At 46.9% G+C, this 22,387-nt stretch overlaps 1 protein-coding gene across 1 annotated transcript; it reads left to right on the forward strand.

The window, feature by feature from the left end:
- The first annotated feature begins 1,974 nt into the window (after positions 1-1,974).
- On the forward strand, positions 1,975-16,800 carry hic2 (hypermethylated in cancer 2). The gene is made up of 2 exons (XM_056293890.1): positions 1,975-2,017; positions 14,865-16,800. The coding sequence occupies exon 2, from the start codon at positions 14,933-14,935 to the stop codon at positions 16,712-16,714; it is 1,782 nt and encodes a 593-aa protein (XP_056149865.1). The 5' UTR covers positions 1,975-2,017; positions 14,865-14,932; the 3' UTR covers positions 16,715-16,800.
- Positions 16,801-22,387: the final 5,587 nt, after the last annotated feature.

The following is a 22,387-nucleotide window of genomic DNA, read 5'->3' on the forward strand; positions in this document are numbered from 1 at the left end:
GCCCACCGACTCATCTGGACACCTTCCTCAAGCTTCACGTATACAGCTGCAATATCGGTGGCCATATATATATATATATATATATATATATATATATATATATATATATATATATATATATATATATATATATATATATATATATATTTGTCATAGCCAAGCATACCTGTGTTTGTACCTTCATGTTCATGCACAGAAACTCACTTTGTGTTGTCTTTGCCCTGGTGCAAATTGTCGCAGTGTATGATGGGGATGCAGCCTTTATAGCCCCAATCCCCTACTGTGCGTACGTGTATGTGCGCGCGCGCACGCGATTTGTGGAGAAAAAAAATCACGGGGATGTTTTAGAAAAGTTTTTATTCATGAAAATAAATGACGACCCACAGTGGGCCTATATAAACTATGAAGCCTGTTAGGCTATTTCTTGCAGCTGTTAAAAGTGACACAGAATAATCATGAACTTTAATAAAACAATTTTGGAAATTGAACCACTGCATTTGCAGGAATATTTGAATTCATTTTTTAAATTTAACGGATCAATCAGCGCGATATTTTCCCTCTCCTCGTGTGGACACACGGGGGATGTATCACACACACAACACAAAAAAAGGTTAAATGCTAATTTAACAAATCCCCCTTTCGGTAACATGGATAGCGCCACCCCCGCCCGGCGTCTTATTTATACACTTCAACAGGCGATTTAATAGAACATAATCATAAAACGCGATAGCACGACGTGCTGTCGACATAAAGAAAATAACACTGTACGCCAGCGCCGTGTATAGAGTGTATAGTCTCTATACACGGCGCTGGTGTACGCCTACACAGCCCGTTTACACTTGGTTTTAAAATGCGTTTTGGGCGATCGGATCACAAGTGGACAGCGAGACACATCGCCGTTTACACCTGTGTCTATCATGTTTCTCCAAATGCCTTCTGCTGACCACTTGTGATCAGATTTCGTCACTCCGAAGAAGAGCTTGTTGCTGCCTACGTCACGTCCGCTACAAGGTCAAAGGGCCTCGGTCAAGCGCCGGATTTGCCGACTAGCTGTGAAAACAATAGCAAATGTTTGAAGATGTTTCAAGCACTAATATGTGTACGGACTATTCCAGCTGTTGAGATCGACAGGACTGATTCTTCCGCCCGAATGGAGATTGGGCATCTCGTTTCACTTGTACTCCAACCACGTACACTCTCCTCTCGCTCCATTTTTTCGAAAGTTGGCGCGCTGTTACAAAACAACCAGCACATCCTGCGTTGATGACGTATTTCCTGTTACGTTCTTGTCAGGGACGCATCAGGACGCATTAGCGTTTACGCTACAACGTCATGTGGTCAAATGCGTCCCGGACCGCCTCGGCAAGTGGTTTGAGTAACCGGTTCACAGAACGCTTTGGTGGTCGTTTACGCATGAATTTAGCGCTGTCCGCTTGTGATCCGATCGCAAAAACGCATTTTAAAACCAAGTGTAAACGGGGTGTACTTGTCAGACTAAGAAAACGGTCCGCTTTCCTTCATTTTGTCTGAAGTCCCCTTAAGTCGACGACGACGAGTTGTAAATGAGCTTTGCTTTTTTTTAATCACGAAGAGTCAACGGTTAATTACAACGAAAGCACCCAGAAGGCAACGGCGCCATCAGAATAACATCATACAATAACATCATGTCAACACGGCGTGGACTGAACGCAGCCTGTAGACCTGCGTGCAGCGAGGCCTTATAAGCTACAGCACCGATTTACTTAGTACTATATCCCTCTTTCCACATTTAGTCCCCATTACGTAAAGCAGACAAACATGCGTGGCTCTGCCCTGAGAAATTGGCCAAACCCTCGCGTAACAGCGAGGAGCAGGGAGTGCGATGTGTTTCCTCTCCTCCGCTCAGGGCTGGCTTCTATTCAAATTTGGGTCAGGGGTGAGGAAGCCTAACGTCATAAGCTTTGCAACATGGCGTCCCGAAGGCTGTGAGATGAGCAAGAGGATGGTAAACTGAGAACGCTCCTACCGATGTAATAAGGTATTTACACGAGATTACGTTTGCTGTGCACTATTGCGGCGTTTGCGACGCAGCGGGCTAAAGATAATGTTTGGATGGGGCGGCTGTATCGGCCGCGGTTAAAGACGGGACAGATCTGCGCCCGATCCGCTGGTTTTTCATAGCGTGCCAACAAAAAAAAGAAAAAAAAGGGGGGGGGCTCCTCTCCTCTTGTGTGGCGCCCGGGTGCTGTTCAGGCTGTGCCAGTTTGCTTGGCAAGATCCTTAATCCCAATTTATTTGCTTGAGTCGCTCGATATGAACGGTCCCGGAATGGCAGGTGAAGGATCGCGGCGACTGTTGGCGATGTTTTATTTCCTCGGAGACGATGCCCCGCATGACGACTATTTACCAAAGCACGCCTGGGTAAAGTAGGGTGGCAAAGGCACGCAAGGCGAAAGAAAGGAGCCGCTTGGCTGTTTTGGTGTTGTGGCTACTTGCAAGGAATGCCCCCCCCCCCCGGGTGTACCGACAGAAGGCTGCTCCCCGTTTTCACAGGCAGAGAAGTGTTGCGATAGTGCCTTAAAGAAAGGGGGTTCACTAAAATCGATCGCTGCCCGGCGGTCATATAAGACAAACGGGGTCTTGTTTTTATTATTATTATTATTATTACTGCTTTCATCAAATACGACAGACGCTATCGGGTTTCAGCAACAGATCTAGCTCGGTTATCAAAATGGGAGATCTCTCTTCTCCAACCTGAAACCCACAAGCCTGCGTTGACTCTACACGCAGGGGGGGCTTTACGCTGCCCGGGTTGTCAAGTGGGAACGAGTAAGAAAACGCTCAGCTGGCTGGAAGGTACCGCTCGTGTAATAACGTTTCGGTCGACGTGTTTAGGCTCCAAACAGCGGTGGTTTGGTGAATAGGGTGGGGGGGGGGGGCTGTTGGACGCCGAGGATCGTCGCGTCTAACTGCTTTACACACACGGGCCACACTTAAGACGGCCGCGCGCACCATCGACCATCTTTGCGACGGGCAGCAGCCTGAAGTGTGGCCGGTAACGTGTTGCGACCCAGAGCGGGTTCCGTTTGCTCCGCCGGAAGACGGCTGCGAAATGTTACACCGCACAGTCGGCTTAATAAGGGTCAGCTTAACACGGGTACAGAAAAAAAAGGCGAGTGGTGTTTTGATGTGTAAATATGACAACCTGGGCATGGGTTTAATCCCTTTGTTGCTAATGTTGTGGGCTGCAGCCCGTCGTCGCGTGCATGGCGGCAGCGCGGGCTGTGTCCCGGTGTCCCCCAGGTGACTGCTGGTGGCGTTGAGGTACCAGGGGGAGAAAGATAGTAAGTCGCACGAATGTCAGTGATGTCGGGCGTGTTTTTGTTTTTTTCTTCTGTTGGCAAATAGGTTTCATAAGTGTTTTCAATGAGGCGCTGTGCAACGCCACAAAATGTGGTCTTGATGATATCTTAGCCGATAGTTTCCTGCTGTTTGTGGGGTTGTGGAACGTAACGTCTCGTGGCATACACTCATTGTGTGATTAGCACATAATGTAAATGACAAATGGGTCACTTCTGGTGTTATAAAGTCACTGTTGTGTAAATAGCAGGTAGAAGTCCTTGCCTCTAAGAGAGGGGCCGTGGATTAAAAAGTGTCTAAAGTTGGTTAGCTTCTGTCTTCTGGCCTCTTTTTCTTCTGACCATCTGACAAAAAAGAAAAAGAAAAAGAAAGGTCATTGAGAATCTAATGGTGCCTTAGCCACACCATGTTTCTTATTTTGTTCATGGAAAACAGTGGCTCCAAGATTCCCCTCATTTTTTTCCGCGTAACTTCATGTTAACGATGCCTTGTTGGCATGGAGTCAGGTTTTATCTTTTGTGTCCATTTTGATTCTTGTAAAAGCTGCCAGATGGCATATTTCGAGAAAATGACTTGAGTAGATTTTACATGATCTGAGGATTTCATGACTTCTCTTTACCATGTACCGCCACCTAAAGCTATATGAGCCTTCTTGTCTGGAAAAGCAACTTCAGTTACATAGCTGAGCAAGGACACGTTTTGTTTTAGGAATCGGGTCACACCCCGTCTCACATTTAATACCTTGTATTTATTATCAGCTGTGGCGTCTAAAGCGTGAATGCTATCTATCCCTACGAAACTGTTACCTTTGAGGTCAGCAGCGATCTTTGGAGTCCGGCTGCACCGAGGTTTTCCTCCCATGTGATTTATATTTATCAGAAGTTATTAATGTGTCTCTTGAACTTTTGAAATAACCTTGGAAGATATACTAACCCGGGGAGCTAGAATGTGTCGGTAGGTTGAGCAGTATGTTCATTATTACGCCTCGCTCTGTCATCTGCAGAATGACTAAAACCGGTTTTCCCAACACCATGCTCAAATGCATTAATGCAATGAAAAGGTAATTTGAGCAAAGTGTGACCACATGAGAGCAACATGAAGTTTAATGAGGCACCAGTATAAACCTATTCTACCTTACTTGGTAGCTGACTGGAAAAACCCAGCAATCTGGAGTTGTCCTCTTATCTTCTCTTGTGTGGCACAACTACTTGTTCATTTGTAAGAGATGAACAAGTTGATAGGTCTTTGGAATGACCATCATCTGATCAATGTGGCTGGTTGAGTCATTACTGGGACTGCCCAGTCAGGCCTTGAGGGTAACGTCAGGCATGTATGAGTGTGTGTGTTACTGTGCACACATGCCTCTCATGATTCTCATGATCCTCTGGTTTGTCTTGCTTCACACACCCCCACCTCCCACCCCCTTTCTCTCTCGTTTCGACACACACACACACACACACACTTACTACGCTGTGCACAGTGTGATCATGGCTTACAGTGGAGAGTAGGGGCAGCGCTTGCTTTAAGAAGGGTACTTAGGCTATATGTTCTGCTGACATGTTGGACTAGGACTTAAAGATTGTGCTGGCCTGTCGTAGCCATATGGGTCTGTCCTTTCTGTCCTGTTTGTTCCAGGGCAGTTTGGTTTGTTCAGTGGCTAAACCACCTCGGGGCAGGGTTGTTGTTGTTCTTAAAGGAGAAGAAACAGTCCTTGGAATGTGGTGCTGATAGCCAGAAGGGTGTGCAGTGTTTTAAGTCGGGGAGGAGGAGGAGGGGGGGGTCTGTAAAAGTTAGATTGTATAGGCTCTTTACCCAACATGCCCTCTGTCCTTAACTAGGGTATGCAGCTGGTCATGTGGGTCAGTGCTGTGCTTAACAAGGTGTTTTCTTTCATAAATGATTCAATCTCTCAAGGCAGAGGTCACTTGTCATATTTGTCATAAGTGATCACGTGAGCAAGGTGGCAAGTTGTGTTTTTTTTTTCTTTCAAATGTACGTCAACAGTTTGGTTTGTATATTGCTACTAGCCCAGGGGTCGGCAACCTTTTGGATATCCCATGCTACTTAAAAAAAAAAATCACAGACCCAAGTGCCAGTTCATTTTCATAATGAGCATTTATCTATCGATCTATTTATTTATTTGTTTATTTATTTACTGCTACTGCTGCTTATCTCCCCGTCTAGATTGTGCATGCCAAAAGATCTGCGCTCTACACACACACACACACACACACATACACCTTATTTGTGCAAATGTATGAAAATGACTAGGGCATAAAACAAAATTAATTCAATCTTACTGATTTAGTGCAACCCTTGTTTGTCTCAATATCTGGTAGCCGCTGCTAGACGTAGAACATTGTTTACGTCCACACTCTGGTCAAGAGCTACGCTGAATACTGACGCACCTTTCAACGCAACAGTTTGCTGGTGTCTTACGTTTTCAGCCGTGTCTGTAATGCGCCTCTCTACAGTTCTCCTGGAAACGACCATTTCTTTGGTCCTGCTGATGATCGTGTCTTTGTTTGGTAACCCATCAAATAAGACCTGTGAGCTGCTGAGGAAAGCCTCCTTTATATTCTCTCCATCGGAGAATGGCTTTCCGTGGTGAGCAATGCACTGTACGACTATATAGCTGCCCTCTGTAGCTTGGTTCTGGGCGGCACATCGGGTTGTAGACACGCTGCTTTGCTTCCCGTACTGGGCTGCTGCCCTCTGGATTGATTTGGCTTCATCAGCCTCACCTTGGACGTTTTTCTCATGTCTTGTTTCAAAAATGACGTTTTACACTTGAAGTTTGACACAACATTTTCGCAGCAGAGTGCGCACAGTTCGGTCCTTTCGTGAATTCGTTCATCCGAGATGACTGAAAGATGTGAATATTAGACAACCTACTCTTTTTTAGCTTCCTGACATGAAGCAAAACAGAAAGCTAGCTAGCTATGCTACGTTGTCACTACTACTGTAATGCCGCACTCGTGGGCAGATCAGGGGGGCGAGGGCGCATGATAGACCATGTCAGTTATGTCACTGTCAAAACAAGGGTGTATTATTATTATTCTTTTGGCATTTTCCGACATTATTTGACAGCAATAGTCGGCAGAGAGAGGGGATGACATGCAGCAAAGGGCCCGGGTTGGATTCGAACCCAGGCCGCTGCGGTAAGGACTCAGCTGTATGTGGTACGCGCTCTACCAGGTGAGCCACCGCGGTGCCCCAACAATAGTGTATTTTGAGGCTCATTATTTCAGTATTTTCAAGATTCAAGATCCTTTATTTGTTACGTCTCATTACACAAGTACAAGAGAGTAGTAAAATTCTTGTGCTTCAGCTCCTCGACACTTCAGCAACAATGAATCGAGTTGCTCATTTAGTTCATCGTTAGGCTATATTTTGTGTTTAAAATGTTTTATCAAAAGAAGTATATTAAAAAATATTCTTTATTGAACTGCTCCATGTGCCCATGGTAATGGCCTCGCATGCCCATGGTGGCACGCATGCCATAGGTTGCTGAGCCCTGCACTAGCCTTTTTCCCTAATCCTGTTGTGTACCAGGTGCTTGGCCTCTGTGTATAAATGTGCTAACGAGGAGTGGTTTGACAACATATCAGTTGTACGAGGTAGATTCGTGCAGGCTAAAGTTTACACATATTTGCATTGAGTGTCATTTTAGTTTGTATAAGAGGGTAGATCCCCGTCCACGCCACCTCCCCGAGACTTTGCATTGGCCTAGAGGTCTAACGGTACCAGTGCGTGACATCCATCCGCACGATAGTTCACGCTCATTCATTTCCTGTTGCTTTGTTGAGCCGTGTGCATTAGAAACAAATCAAAATACACAGTTGTGCTTCATCAGATCCGGATGACCAACCTCTTCTGAGCATACTGTGTGACTTAGTGCATGGTATTGCTGCAGAGTCATAAAAGTTGCTATGGTTCGGCCGCATGTAATCAGTCTGCTCGTTTGTGTTAATGCTTTACCACAAGAAGGGCCGGGGAAGTAGTGGCAGCAATAGTTGGTGGTTAATTTGATTCTAGTTAGTTATTTGTAGTAGCAGCAGTTATTTAGATAAGAGTAATTTTTATAGGGCACTAAAGCCTACTCGTAGAAAAAGAGGGTTAAGATTCATGGCTTCGATAATCAACCGAAATGTGCGCTCGCACGTGGGGAACTCTCCTTTTGTGCATGTGTGCGTGTGGGAATCTACCCTTTTCTTCCCTCGCTGCCCGGCGCTGGCACATCTGGGGTACGCCACGGCCAAAGCCCTCCTCCTGTGATGAAATGGACAGGGCTCTTTTCATCCCGCTGCACCCCGTGCGGGACCTTGTTTGTGTTCAACATGGCTGACCTGCCCTATGGAAAATGGGTTTTAATTGGAACGGTCCCACCTGCATTGTGACGAGGGCACTGTAAATGTAAGTGCAGCCCCCCCCCAACCTCAGCCATGCTAAACCAGGGTCACTGCACCCGTTCACCGGCATTTATATCCAGCGATTCTGTAAAATGTCTCTTTGCCAAGACTTGGATAGATTAACCCTTTACGTTTTGTCTTACCGGCTGTTTCTGGCTGGTTCTGCAGCAGGGCTTCTCCCCGCGGCCTCTGTGCAGGAGCTGTTTGCTGAGTTAGATCAGTGTGTACAATTCCATTAGATGCTCTTAGGCAACGGTGGTAATGATGAATGGCGACTGTGACGCTTCATTACATATTTGGTAAATTTGCTAAACAAAAAGAGATAGAATTTGGACTTTTACGCGTTACCGCTACGTTTATATTTTTATTTTGTGTTTTTTTTTTTTTACATTTTTATTTTGTGTTGGTTCGCACTTCTTAGGCAGATGTTGTCTCACTCTCGGAGGAAGTTGCATCAGACTTTTTTCAACTTCCCTAAATAAATATTGAAAAGCATCCCCAACGACTTCAACGGCGCCAGACATTTTACAGAAACCAAGCGGCAAATGCAAACGTCGTCTCTCGCAAGTAAATAATGACAATTTGCTTCTTCGACGTTGACGTTTTCAATCTAAAATGTGTGTCAAGTTTCTGCTCGGGTGTTTTCCTGGTCAAAGGAGTGGTTATAGATGCTCAGTAATTAAAAAAAAAAGAAGTTATTTTTATACATTGGCAGATATTTAACATTTCAATTACAATATCTCGTAGTGATGATTTATTCACTTGGTATTGCACAGACGTAACCCGACCTACTGAATACAGGGTTGAAATGTGCAGCTATTCCCATATCGTGCCCGTGCCACGGGCCGAGCTTCCTTTTCACTAAGGAGGTGAACCGAAACTCGGAGAATCAACACCCGAAAGTACAACATGCATCAGCCTTGCCCAGGCAGCGGCCCCGTCGGCTGCGGTCAAAATGGCTCTGAGCTGGTCGTGAGGCTTTTGCATTTCAAACTGGCTTTGCACCACCCACCCCTGGACCCTCCCCCACTCGCTTTGCCCACCAGCAGAGAGAGTGTGTGTGTGTGTGTGTGCGTGTGTGTGTGTGTGTGCGCGCGCGCGCACGTGCATGCTCATGCACCAAGACCTTTTCATTATGCACATAATGGGCTCTCTTTCACTCGATGGGCTTCAAGCGGGCCTTACCTGGACACGTCTCCTCCGCCACTGCAAACCCCCTCCCCGCACAATGGAGACCATCTTTACGTAGGCCGACAAAGGCATTGCTGTATATTGTTGGGAAGAACCGGCATGAAAGATAACCCCGCAGCAAAGGCTCGGCAACAACCGCCACCCAGAGCCACAGCTCATTAGTGTTTCCCACCGGCCTGCAGCGCTTGACCTTACTTGGTAGCAGGGTGTGTGTTCTTCACTGGCTATTGCGCCACCGGACTTTGCCTCACCTCTGCGCTGTTGTAGCCGCCTCTCTCTGCCCTCTTTCTTGGAAGACCCCTACCCAGAGCCCACAGCTCCTGCAAGTCACTTTCATTCTGACGCAGAAAGATGGATTTACTGTCTATTTGTTTAATCCCCGGGCTCCTTGGGAAAAGGATACCGGTACGGGGGGGACGTGCTAAATGAAATCAAAGTGCGTTACCCAGCCCACCAGTTTAGCCCGCACAATTTCAGGAGAGGGATATTTAATCAGTGCCGGGGGCGACAATGTGTCAAGCCTGACATCCCCCCCTTTTTTTTTTTTGATTCCCAAATTACCATACGCCTTATCTGGATCATATAGGCAAGCCTGTATAGTCTGTGTAAACTCCATACAGGCATAGAGTATCTCTTCATAAGGAAGTAGTCACTTTTCCAGAGGAAGCAGTCAGGCTCTCTGCTTTTAAAATGAGCCCCCCTCCCCCAGACACACACACACATGCACACGCACACACGTCATTAAGCCTCGGTTGGTGTTTGAAAAGGTTAAGATTGTGGGCAAGGTAAGCTGATCCTTTTGCCTGTGCTTAAGGGCAACATCTACCCCTGGTGCCTGGTCCAGACCCAGAGCCGGGCCTTCGTTGGTATGTGGTGCCATATTTGGCCCGAGAATGTCTTGTTTCCCCCGCGTCAATAATTCATTTTGGGCTCTCTTGACAATCTGGCAAGCTAGCCGTCGCTCACACCAGCCGCCGGCCTGCTCACATGCAGCTGTGGGGGACTGCGCCTCCACCTGATCTGCAGCGGGGACTGGGCACACCGGACAGTCGTGTGGCTCGCCCATCTCCGGATCTGTAGTTGTGGGGGGGAACCGCAGCCGTACCAAAGCTGTCGCACACTCAAGGTGTTTTCATGATGGCCTACAGATGGACCCAAGGAATTCACAAAGTCCACTCGATGTGCCAAGAGCGTTACACGGAGCTGCCAAGGTGCGGGCCAATCTGTCCCCCTGTGGTCTTAAGCCTGGTTTCCTGGGCAGCACCAGTGGTAGGGGGGTGGGTGGGTCTACATGTCCCACCCTAGCTGCATATAGATCAACCATAATCCATTAGCAGCTCCCTGGAATCCAGCCGGCACAGCACAGCACAAGCGCAGGAGGGGCCGTGAGGAAAGGGTAGTCTTGTGGGTGATGGGGGGAGGAGAGAGCGCGAACAGGGATGAGAAGAGGAGGGGGTGGGGTGCGGGAGGCCACTTTTTTTTTCTCCTCCTGTGCTCGCTCCTCAGCTTTGAGCCCAGCCCCCTTTACGCTGGTCTGCTGGAAAAGCCTCTTGAATCCCCCCACAAAGCCCTGCAGAGAGGTGTGTGTGTGTGTGTGTGTGTGTGTGTGTGTGTGTGTGTGTGTGTGTGTGTGTGTGTGTGTGTGTGTGTGTGTGTGCGTGCGTGCGTGCGTGCGTGCGTGCGTGTGTGTGTGTGTGTGTGTGTGTGTGTGTGTGTGTGTGTGTGTGTGTGTGTGTGTGTGTGTGTGTGTGAGAAAGAGACTCGTGAGTGATATATGGCTTCCTGGCTGGCATCATTGCAGAAGCCCTTCTTTCTCTACCAGATCCCTTTTCTCCTTATTGCCTGCTGGTGTTGGCCACCTTTTCCTTTTTCTTTTTCTTTTTTTCTTTTTTGGAATATCCTGCGTTGAACTGCTGATCTGGGGTTATGCTTGGCGGGACGGCTCATTATGGATCATGTTTGGCACGGGGATGAGGCGAGCTGTCCCTGGGATTTCTGCCTGCATGTCCCATTAGAGGTTGGTAAAGGTAGAAGAAGAAGAGAGGAACAGTGAAAGGGAGAGAGAAGCGGTGTAAGGAGAGAGAGGGGGGGAGGGGAAGACCGTGGGTTGGAAGTGTCAAATCAGAGGAGGCAAGCCCAGGCCCAGACCTGAGACTAATGATCAGCCCAGCTGATCATATCAGCCAGCCTGACTATTTGAGCAGAACAGACCATGCTTATATTGTTACATCAGCCAGCCATCAGCTGATGCTCTTTAACATTTCGCTGTTGCATCAGGTCCACAGCTTACTGTATTTTTTTAACCACGTTTTGTTGTCTACAACAGCCAGACATACACCCCAACCCCTATTTTTGTCGTTTTTTTTTCCCCCGTGGCTATCCTACTGTTGTGTCATTACTGCTATTTTCTCAACAGCTCCAGTGTTGAGACTTGGGCGTGTAAATATATGGTGTTTGCCAGCAGCAATTTGTAGCCTTCAAATTAAATTTGCAGGCCGTCATAGCATTATCTGTAAATAAGCGGTTAAACTAAGACTAGCTGATGTGCCGTGTGGAAGGGGGGGGTCTCTCATTAACATGGGTGGGGGGGCGAATCATGATTCCCTGGTAAAGCAGGCACATTTCACAGTGTGCCGACAACAACTGCCTCGTTTATCCACAGCTCATATCTGAACTTAGCTGTTTGGCTGAAGTGGCTGTACTGACTAAAATGTTCAGCAATGTGAAAATAAGTTCTCTTAACTGTGTGCGACTGCTACGTGCTGATAGGGAACCAGGAGATACTGCCAAGTAGCAGTGCATATTGCTGGTGGTGTATGGTTTTACCATGAGCTGTGGCCTGTTCATTTAGCAATATTGACGTTTCAGTCTCTTGAGAAACTGGTGTTTTGAAAGACAAAGTTCTGGTGCGTGTGTGTGTGTGTGTGTGTGTGTGTGTGTGTGTGTGTGTGTGTGTGTGTGTGTGTGTGTGTGTGTGTGTGTGTGTGTGTGAGAGAGTCTAGTGATTTGGCACTCTACCTCTGGAGATTGGGAAACCACTCTGGTCCTTCCTGCTGTGCATTATGTAAAATGACCCCCCCCCCCAGTAAATTTCTAGGTTGGCACAGGATTGCAACGGTACATTTTCCCATGTACTTACGGCTTGAGTGAAACATCTCGCTGCATTACAGTATAATCTCCTGTAATGCGGTATACCCTGCTCTGAACATGGACATTAAGGGTGTGCAACTGTTTTTGCCAGCGTGCTCAAGGCTTTGAGAGCGTGTACAACAGCAGTGAGAAAAGAGCCCTGCTGTTTCTGTCATGGCACCCCGCTCAAGCTAACATTAGACTTGAGCTGTGGATCTACGCCGGATAGCTGGCGTTGGAACCCCTCAGGGTTTGTGGATATGGTCAGAGCACAGAAGTGGAGCACGGTAGAACTTGATATATTCTCACAGTGTGACAAGACTGACTGAGATTCAGCCGTGTCTAATCGTCCTTATGCATGCTCAATAATGCAGGTAAGAAAATCACAGAAAGTTGAGTCAGTTCATCTGGACACACGGTTTATTGAGAGAAACGTTTCATCGCTCATCTAAGTGCAACATGATGTCACGAGATTTCGTTCTTATATTGACAAACATTAATCTATTGAATCGTCCACCAGTGGACTAGCCAAGATGTCGCTGTTCAGTGACCCTATGTGAGTAACGTGTCAAACACGGTTGTATGTTTTGCTTGAAATATCCTGATTTGTAGAGTTATTTGCTGTCATTCACCTAATTTTAATTTGATATAGTATTGATAGTGCAAAGACTTTTATTGGGGTTAGGGTTAGGGTCACTAAGCTGCGATATCTTGGCTAGTTACAACATGATTGAGCTACCCTGTCAGTTCTGAAATGATACAACAGTCCATTGAAATCTCCATTGACTTAAATTCGTCCAGTGCAGGATGAAAAAAGTTAAACAATTGTCCCCTGGTGGACGATTCAATAGATTAATTTTTGTCAATATAAGAATGAAATCTCGTGATATCGGGCTGTCTAAGTAACCTCTTCAGTCTCAACTGACTGCAGGTATCCCCACCTTTATAAACAATACAGTGGCATAACGACCAAAACCAACGATCGGTTTCATATGCAAATTGCCGTGAACATTAACTAGTTTTTTTGTTTTGTTTGTTTGTTTATTTGTTGTTCACCCCCCCCCCCCCCCGCTTTTTCTCCCCAATTGCACTTGGCCAATTACCCCACTCTTCGGAGCCGTTGTGATCGCTGCTTCACCCCCTCTGCCGATCTGGGGAGGGCTGCCGACTACCACGTGCCTCCTCCGATACATGTGGAGTTGCCAGCCGCTTCTTTTCTCCGGATAGTGAGGAGTTTCGCCAGGGGGATGTAGCACGTGGGAGGATCACGCTATTCCCCCCGAACAGGTGCCCCAACCGACCAGAGGAGGCGCTAGTGCAGCGACCAGGGCACATACCCACATCCAGCTTCCCACCGGCAGACACGGCCATTTGTGTCTGTTGGGACACCCGGCCAAGCCGGAGGTAATACGGGGACTCGAACTGGTGATCCCGGTGTTGGTAGGTAACGAAATGGACCGCCACGCCACCCGGATGCCCCATTAAGTAGAGCTTCAATGGCAAAGTGGCAGTCTACACCCATCTACAGGCCAGTGGCCACTCTTTCAAGGATGAGGATGTGCACATCCTCGATAAGGAAGAACGCTGGTTTGAACAGGGAGCCAAAGAGGCCATCTATGTGAAGAGGGAACAACCAACCCCGAACTGAGGGGGGGGGGGCTAAAAGTACATCTGTTGCCCTTTTACAATGCTGCGATTGAAACAATTCCCAAATCCTTTGATGTGAATGGTACACATGGCCATTGAAACTCTAGTTAATGCTCACGGCAATTTGCATATGAAACTGATCGTTTTCGGTCGTTATGCCACTGTGTTGTTTATAAGGATGGGATATCTGCAGTCAGTTGAGACTGAAGAGGTCACTTAGATGTGATGAAACGTTTCCCTCTCAATAAACGTTGTGTCCAGATGAACTGACTCAACTTTCTGTGATCTGTCCTGATTCTATAAATAAGGGCCATCCTGGAGGATCAGGTGGTGGCGTTGCCGTCTCTGAGCCCCACCCTCTCCCCCTCCTCCTTCCCCCTGCTCCTGTGTAGTTTTACCTGCTCAGGTGTCACCTAATCCCTCCCCCCCCGGCCCTGCAGTGCCACCGACCCCCACCCCCAGACAATAGGGCCGGGCTGACATTACCATGACCTAATGGAGGCTAGTGTGAGCTGAGCTTCTAAAGAGGGCACCCCACCAAGGAGATAGTGAAGAGGAGCTGAGTGGAGGCAAGCTAAAAACGTTGCTACTTTACCCTTTCTTCTTACCCACCCCCTTTGGCCTTTGTGCCAGAACAGTGGCATGGTGTACGGTTCAGAACATGATACATGTGGTATGGTGATTTGTTTGTAAAGGAAGGCAAGAGGGAGAGAAGAGTTGTTGTCGTTTTACAGCATCTATATGATAATGTGACATGCTGTACTAACAGTTTAATTTCCCTCTGAGGGCTAAAAGCTCAGATAGATGTTGCTAGCACATCCATCTTGGGTGATGTTTGTATGAGCTCTTGCACGAGCTGGCACTCTCAGATTCCAAAGATTTATGTGCCGAGCTTGTAATGAACCCAAGGCTCATTTAGTATTCAAGCATTCTGAACAGGCCCCTGAAAACCACTGCTCATCTGAGTTGTTTTTTTCTTTTCTTCTGCTTTGTGTTTTAGCCGTTAAAACTTTTAAAGACAATGCAATTTTAAAGAACACAATTTTCTCAACGGTGTCAGGCAACCTATGTAGTGTCTCATTTTGGGGTTGGAAAATTAAGAAATGTTATACTGAAACTAATTTCTGTCTCCTTTGTTTCTCTCAGCTTCAGGTGGTGCTCGTGTAGGAAGAGAGAGAGAGAGAAAGAGAGAGAAGGAAAGAAGGAAGGTGGAAATGGAACTGCCAAATCATGCCAAACAACTGCTGCTGCAACTCAACCAGCAGAGAGCCAAGGGCTTCCTGTGTGATGTCATCATTGTGGTGGAGAATGCGCTCTTCCGCGCCCACAAGAACATCCTGGCGGCTAGCAGCATCTACTTCAAATCCCTGGTCCTCCACGACAACCTCATTAACCTGGACACAGAGATGGTTAACCCCTCTGTGTTCAGGCAGGTGCTGGACTTCATCTATACTGGGAAGCTCTTGACCTCGTCAGACCAGAGCAGTGAGCAGAACTTCAGTGCCCTCTTAACCGCAGCCAGCTACCTCCAGCTCCATGACCTCGCCGCCCTGTGCAGGAAGAAGCTCAAGCGCAGTGGCGGGAAACCCCTGCCAGGCAAACCATCCACTCCAGGCCCCATTAGCCGCTTACGCCTCAACAATCAGCGCCTTTCCTCCTCCACCCCTGCTGGCTCTAACAACCACTATCCTCCCACCCCATCCGAAGCCGACCAGCCACAGCCTGATGAAGGCCTTCGGGACAAGCTCTCAGATGATGAGATGTTTGTTGGGAGCTCTGGGAAGAACGGAAATGCGGGAAACAGCAGCAGTAATGGTAACCTCAGCAGTGGAGGAAGTGCTGGGGAGCCAGACCTTGGACTGGACCTGTCTAAGAAGAGCCCTCCTTCTGCGGGTACAGCCACTGATGCCCTCAGCCCACACAGCAACTCCCAAGAGTCCCCACAATCTGCCTCAGTATCCACAACCAACAGTGCCTCACTCGATGACTCCACCACCACCCTGCAGGGCCTGGACACCTGTGGCTCAGAGCCCATGGAGCTCAACCCCAAAGTCCAAGATGAGACTCAGAACCAGCCCGATGGTCCACCGCCTCACAAGAAATCCCGGCAGGTTTCTCGCAAGAAGGAATGGCCTAAGAGAGATGCCTCAGGGCTGAAGTCTGATGACCTTGACAGGCCACTGGTCAACGGGGTGATAGTGGCACCCAAAGAGGGTCGCTCTTCAAGCGGTGGAGTCGGACCGGGTAGTGGCAGCAGCTTCACCTCTGACCAATCCTTTCACTGTAAAGAAGAGGAAGAGGGTGGAGAGAATGGCCAGGACCACAGTGACGAGAGTGGGCAAAGTGATGGAGAGAGTGGAGGAGGAGGAGGAGGAGGAGGAGGACGCGGAACGGGAGGGGGACACCACAGCGCCAACTATGTGTACCGGCAGGAAGGTTTTGAGCCTGCATTCGGAGACAACCTCTATGTATGCATTCCCTGCGGGAAGGGCTTCCCCAGCTCTGAGCAACTCAACGCTCACGTGGAGACGCACACTGAGGATGAGCTGTACATCAAAGAGGAGGGAGGGACATTTGTGAAGGAGGAGGATGAAGAGGAGGCGGAGGACCTCTCAGCTCCTGGGGGTACTTCCAACTTTGGTGGCTCCGAAACACGCCCCTTCAAGTGCACCGTCTGCAGTAAGAGCTATAAAGACCCAGCAACTCTGAGACAACACGAGAAGAGTCACTGGCTGACCAGGCCCTTTCCCTGCAACATCTGTGGCAAAATGTTTACGCAGAGGGGCACGATGACGCGCCACATGCGCAGCCACCTAGGCCTCAAACCGTTTGCGTGTGAGGAGTGCGGCATGCGCTTCACGCGCCAGTACCGTCTGACGGAGCATATGCGTGTCCACTCTGGGGAGAAGCCGTATGAATGCCAGCTATGTGGAGGGAAGTTCACCCAGCAGCGCAACCTCATAAGCCACCTGAGAATGCACACCTCACCCTCTTAGAAATGCATCAAGCCAAAGAACTCTGGGAAAAGAAAAAAAAATGATCTGCTCTACTTTACTTTTTTTTTTCCATCTCACAAGCAAAGAAGCGCACACATTTCCACATTCACACACAGACACGCATTTCCTTATGTCAGTTCCAGTTTACGGTCCTCCCGACCCCACCCCCTCACCCCAGCCAAAGTAAAGTATCGTGGCCAGAGTGGGAATTTGGCAACAGTGGGGTCTTGTCATTGATGGGGGATTGCGGTCTCCTCTCTTTCTGCTACATCTCAAGTGACGTCTGCTGTCACCTTTCAGGAGATCCTGAGGGACGATGCGTTCATCTGTCACACCAAGGTCACCAGACCACAAAGGAGTGGCATAACTTCTGGTCTGTGTCGTAAGTCTGTTGAATGTGAATGCAGGCGCTGATGTATTATCAACACCCCCCCCCCTTCCCCCCAGCCTCATACCCCTCAGCAGACTCCTTCTCTGCCCACCGTGGACTGTCAAGTCGCTGAGGTTATTTTCATCTTTCTTTTTTTTTTTCTCAGATTGATCCTGAAATGGATAGCTTCAAGAATCCCCCCCCCCCCCCATACTCCAATGTTACTTCTTTTTTTATTATTTTTTTAAGATTATTTTTGGGGCATTTTTTGCCTTTATTAGATAGCGACAGTATAGTCAGACAAGAAATGTGGGCTAGAGAGGAGGGGTGTGACATGCAACAAAGTTTGCTGGCTAGAATCGAACCGGCGACAGTTGTGACCATGTGGCGTATACGCTGTGACCATTCAGCTATGGTGTCGCTCCTCAATGTTACTTCTACCAAAAACCCCATGCAAACATCACAGGCAATAATTTAGCAAACAATATTTTTTTTCTTTTTTTACCCAGAACAGCTTTATAGCCTTGATTATGTTGGTGATGGGGCTCTTTAATGTAAGGGAAGAGGTAACCGGGTTTGGGACCATCTTCCTGCTTTAACTTATAGTCCTGAAAAAAAGGGGGTTCCAGGTGAGCTGAAGTTGGGCCAGGTTTAGTTTGGACAACAAACACTCAAAAGTCCTCTCTACAAAAGATTGAAGAGGTATGGAGAGGACGCTTGCTGTGTTCAGTTTTTGCCTGCTAGAGCAGCTGAGAATGAATCTTGGGGCGAGGGGGGGTGACGGCCCCTTGAGGTACTTGTTTTAATTAAAGAACTTGTAATGTTTCAGTGAATGTTTAACTGGAAGGTCTGGGGATGTTTCTTCTTGTGGAGGGAGGGTTTTTTGGGGGTTTGGCTGGGGATGGGGGGGGGGCAGATGGTATAATGGGGGAAATGTGCGGGTGGGTGGGGGGTGGGCTAGGCTGAACATTATGCTCAGTGGGTACGTTTATTTTTTTTCTCTGTATAGCTTTCCTCCCTTCAGAAAAAAAAGAAAAGTCTATTTGTATAGGCTTGCGACCTCGCTACCTCTGATTACTCTTTAAACTCTATGTTGATTAGTTGAAAGTTCCTATGTAATTAATTGTAAAAAGTGTGTAGATTACAGTTACTTTTCACCCAATGCTTTAACCTGCCCATCTCTCAACACAGGTTTTTAATGCTCGTAGATTTTACACGTTAACATCGTTTTTAGCTGTTGTACGTTTTCTTTTCTTTCTTTTTTTAAAATCTTTACTCGCCATTAAGATAGCTTTTCGGGCGCGCCGCTCAACGTGCGCCCACCTCAACATGTACTGTAGCTTCCTGCCTGGAGCACGTAGTGGTTAGTTTAGATGCACAGTGTTTCCAAAGATCTTATGAATGTTGGAGAACAGAGCTGACTAACAAACATTGCTAGACACGTTCATAACCAAAGTTATAAAAAAAATGTACTTAAGATATATAGCATACTAAATTATTTCACTTTTTGATTTTTTTTTTTTTTTGCTGTATAAAAAAAATTATATTCTAAGTCCAGACAAAGAGATCCACTGTCGTGATGGAGTTTTGACCAATGACTCTCGAGGCCGAGGAGAGTACTTGTGCGCTTCGCAAGGAAAGCTTGTGCTGATTGGTGGGCTGGTGTTAATGTAAAACTTTACAACCTAAAGAAGATGGTAAAGTTTAAAACATGTTAGCCAAACATGTCTATTTCTTTTCGTTTGTATCCAGAGTCCTTTTATCACTTTATATTCCCTGACTTAAAAAAAAACAGGACTTGATAACATTGTACGTGTTCTGTTCAGACCAAAAAAAGAAAAACAAAAAAAGATAGGAATTATAATCAAAAAAAATTTTAATGTGAAGTTCAAGTTTGCTTGTTACGTTTTTTTTTTCGTTTTTTTTTCGTTTTTTTTTTTTTTTTTGAGCCAGACTTGTGAAAACTTGTAAGAAGGGAGCGGCAGGGATGCACTGGGCAGCTGGATAATTCATCAGTCACCTGCAGCAACTGTTTCACTGATTGTATTCTGTTTTTAACACAGAATTATTTTAATTATTTTAAGCTAGGACCTTTTTTAGCGTTACCCACCCATAACCAACCCAAAGTCAAAGGGGACCTTAACTCCTTTTAATGTCGTGGGGGCTTCGCTGAAACCTGTCCAGTGTATCTAGGCTCTTGGCGGTCAAACGCTGCTGCGGAGCGTGAACCTTCACTGCAAGTTTTTGGTATAGGCATTCCTCTATTATGTTGGTTTTAACTGTCTTTTTTTAAAAATTTCTATTCCTCCTTCGTCCTTATGTTATGGTTTGTGAAATGTTTGTTGTCATAGGGATGCAGCTACGGTTCAACAAGCATCACTACCGTTTTAAGGTACCTGCGTCCTGGACTCCCCCGGAGTTGTTACTTGGTTAGTGCCGGAGTCTTGCTGTAACGCGGTTACTGCTTAGTGATTGCATGGTACATTTACGGATTTCTCACCCAGCACCCCTGTCTTACCCCCCACCCCACCCACCAAAACGTGTTTTTATTCTTGCCTGATCCATTTTTGCTTGTGATCTCTTCTAGATTAAGAGGGAGTCCACAATGCATTGCCTTCAAACGTTATTGTACTTGTCAGCACTTCCTGCAGCGCGGCGTAATGTCTGTCATGCAAAAGGTGTTTTTGTACAAGGTTGCTAGCCATCTCTGCAAAAGACTTTGCAGCCGTAGTCGAACGCTCGCGTGTTTGACGAAAAGAAGAAAACTACGAACTCCAAACTGTGACCATACTACTACTACTACTACTACTATTACTACTACTACTACTACTCAAATACTTCAGGGATTGTTCTGCATCTATGAATGTAGGACTCTCAGCTACATTTGTAAGACATAGTATTGTATCGATTTTTCTCTGTATTTTAATCATGGGAAAAGCAAAACACTAGTTTCATATTTAAAACAAAAAGGGGGGTACTTTTTCAACTAACACAAAGAGCCTTGACAAAGGTGAGGCAGCTCAAAACAAGTCTACATTTTAGTTAGTGACTCATTATGTTCAGAAATAGTTGCAAAGTTGTACAAAGATCTAAGAAGAAGAAAAAAAAAAGAAGCTCATACCCAAAATTCACAAACTATTTTTTAAACCAAAGCACATTTGAATGATTATGGAACCGTGTGTGGCTCTAAAAAAAAAAAAAGAAAAAAAAAAGATACATATGTATTTATCTCATTGTTTACATAAACTTTTACAGTTTTACAGACCTCATTCGGGGCTCGGCCAGTCAGAGAGGTGGTTTTGTGTGTGTTTTTTTTGTTTTTTTGTTTTTTTAAGAAAATGCTTTTCCACAGAGGTTGCTGCCAAAACAAAAGCATAGCGTCAAACATTGGACGAACTGCTGCATATTCAAGTAGAGGGGGTAGCGTAGCCCCCCCCCCTTCTGCCAGCTGGCTCGGGGGTGACCCTGTGCCCCCAGTCCCCTTGCCCTCTGGCCCTCCGGCCCATCTTCAGATGGGGCGGCCGTGGTGGTGGGGTGGGGTGGGTTGGGCCGTGTGTCCTTGACATGTTAATCAAAAAGCATTGTTGGTCAGTGTCTTCGGCTCGACGTCGTGTCTCCGTGTTTGCCCACATGTACTTGAGGACTATCTGTGCTGCTGGGGGGGGGGTGTCTCTTAATGTGTGGGAGTGGGTGGGTGATGCTTGAAGGGTTTGGGTTATTTTAAGTAGTCTTTTCACGGTACCTCTCTGATGCTGGCGGCTGAGGTGTTGAAACCTATCTGGAGAAAGTAGCGTTGAGTTATTAACTGCATGTTGACCGAGTTTATCTGGTATAGTCTTAACTGTGAATGTTAATGTCCTTTTTCTGCTTTTGATGATGTTTTGAATCTGACTTTTTTTTTGAAGCTGCCTGTGTCCTGTGTGTAAAAGCTGCACAAACCTCTGGCTGGCTGGGCCTCACACAAAGTTGGTGCAAACACTTATTGACAGTGTTCTTTTTTTTATCAAAATGTCTATTGTTGTCAGTAATGAATGTATTTATTTCGGGTCCTGCCCTCACCTCTGTAAAGAATTTGCTCAGTGTGTGAGGCTGAGGTGGCGGCAGGACCCCCTTTTTTTCTTTTTCTTTTTTTTTTCTTTTCGTTTTGAGGATTTCAAGCTGAGAATCAAAAATGAGACACAAAACATAGCCATTAACCACAATCTGTGAAGTTGAATTTTTATTTTTATTTTTGGGAGGGGAGAACTGATTTTACTCTTTCCATCACAGAGACTCAAAGACAATGATGGTCTATGGCATTTAAATATCTTCTTTTCTCAGTTTTATTTGACAGTCTGTAGGGTTTTTACTTCATGTATTTCACTATGGGTGTTGTTGCCCATGTGGGGTTTTTTTTGGGGAGGGGGGGGGTTCTCACTGTATGACTGCACACAAGGGGAATTCAGTTTTGACCTCGGGTGTGTGTCTGTGTACGCAGTCGGGATGTTTTGACCCGTCTGCGCAAAATAGAGGCTACTGTATCTTCTCAAACATGCTCTGCCTGGGTGTTGCCACACTACCGCCGTTCTTAAAACGTGTTCCTCCGCATCGGCACATCCCCGATACATGCGCATGACCCCCCCCCCCCCCGTGACGGATCGTTGTTTCTCCCGTCTCAAACCGCACGCCACCGCTTCTATCCGTTGTCCAGTTTCTTTGTTTTAGCGTCTCCGTTAGTTTATACGTTTGGAGGGTTGTAGAAAAGTGGGTTGAGATAGCTTTACTAAGTGCACTTTGTATGTTTTTCACAGCCTCGGGGATGCCCCCCCTCCGGGCGTTTCTCATATCGGTTCCCATCAACTTTGACGGTTTACTCTTCATCTTCCTCTCGCTTACCTCATCGTCGTTACCGCGCGTCTGTAGAAAATACCATATCATTATGCAGTGTTACAAAAGCTTTAAAAGATGATATATAAAGCAGGAAACACAATTGTAAGACTGAAAGTTCAGGTTTCCATCTCATCTCATCCCCCCCCACACGTTGTCGCTGTTTCGCCTCACGTGCTCGGTGTATAATCACCGTTTTTACCTCTGACCCCCGCCGCCATGCTCTGCAGGCGTTCTCTACAGTACAGGGGCTGGTCTGTCCGGTTAACACGGAGCCGCTCCTCGGCAGACTAAAACCAAAGCTGGTTTTGTTTTTTTTGAAATAGCCTCCAGGGCCATTGCTGTGTGCTGCACGGCTCCGAAGGAGACGACCGAACCCGGTCCTAAGCTTTACTGTCCCGTCTCTTTATCCTGCATTACACCTCGTCCACGGCCCG

The sequence above is a fragment of the Lampris incognitus genome, chromosome 1 (assembly GCF_029633865.1).
Source record: "Lampris incognitus isolate fLamInc1 chromosome 1, fLamInc1.hap2, whole genome shotgun sequence".
NCBI classification, from domain to species: domain Eukaryota; kingdom Metazoa; phylum Chordata; class Actinopteri; order Lampriformes; family Lampridae; genus Lampris; species Lampris incognitus.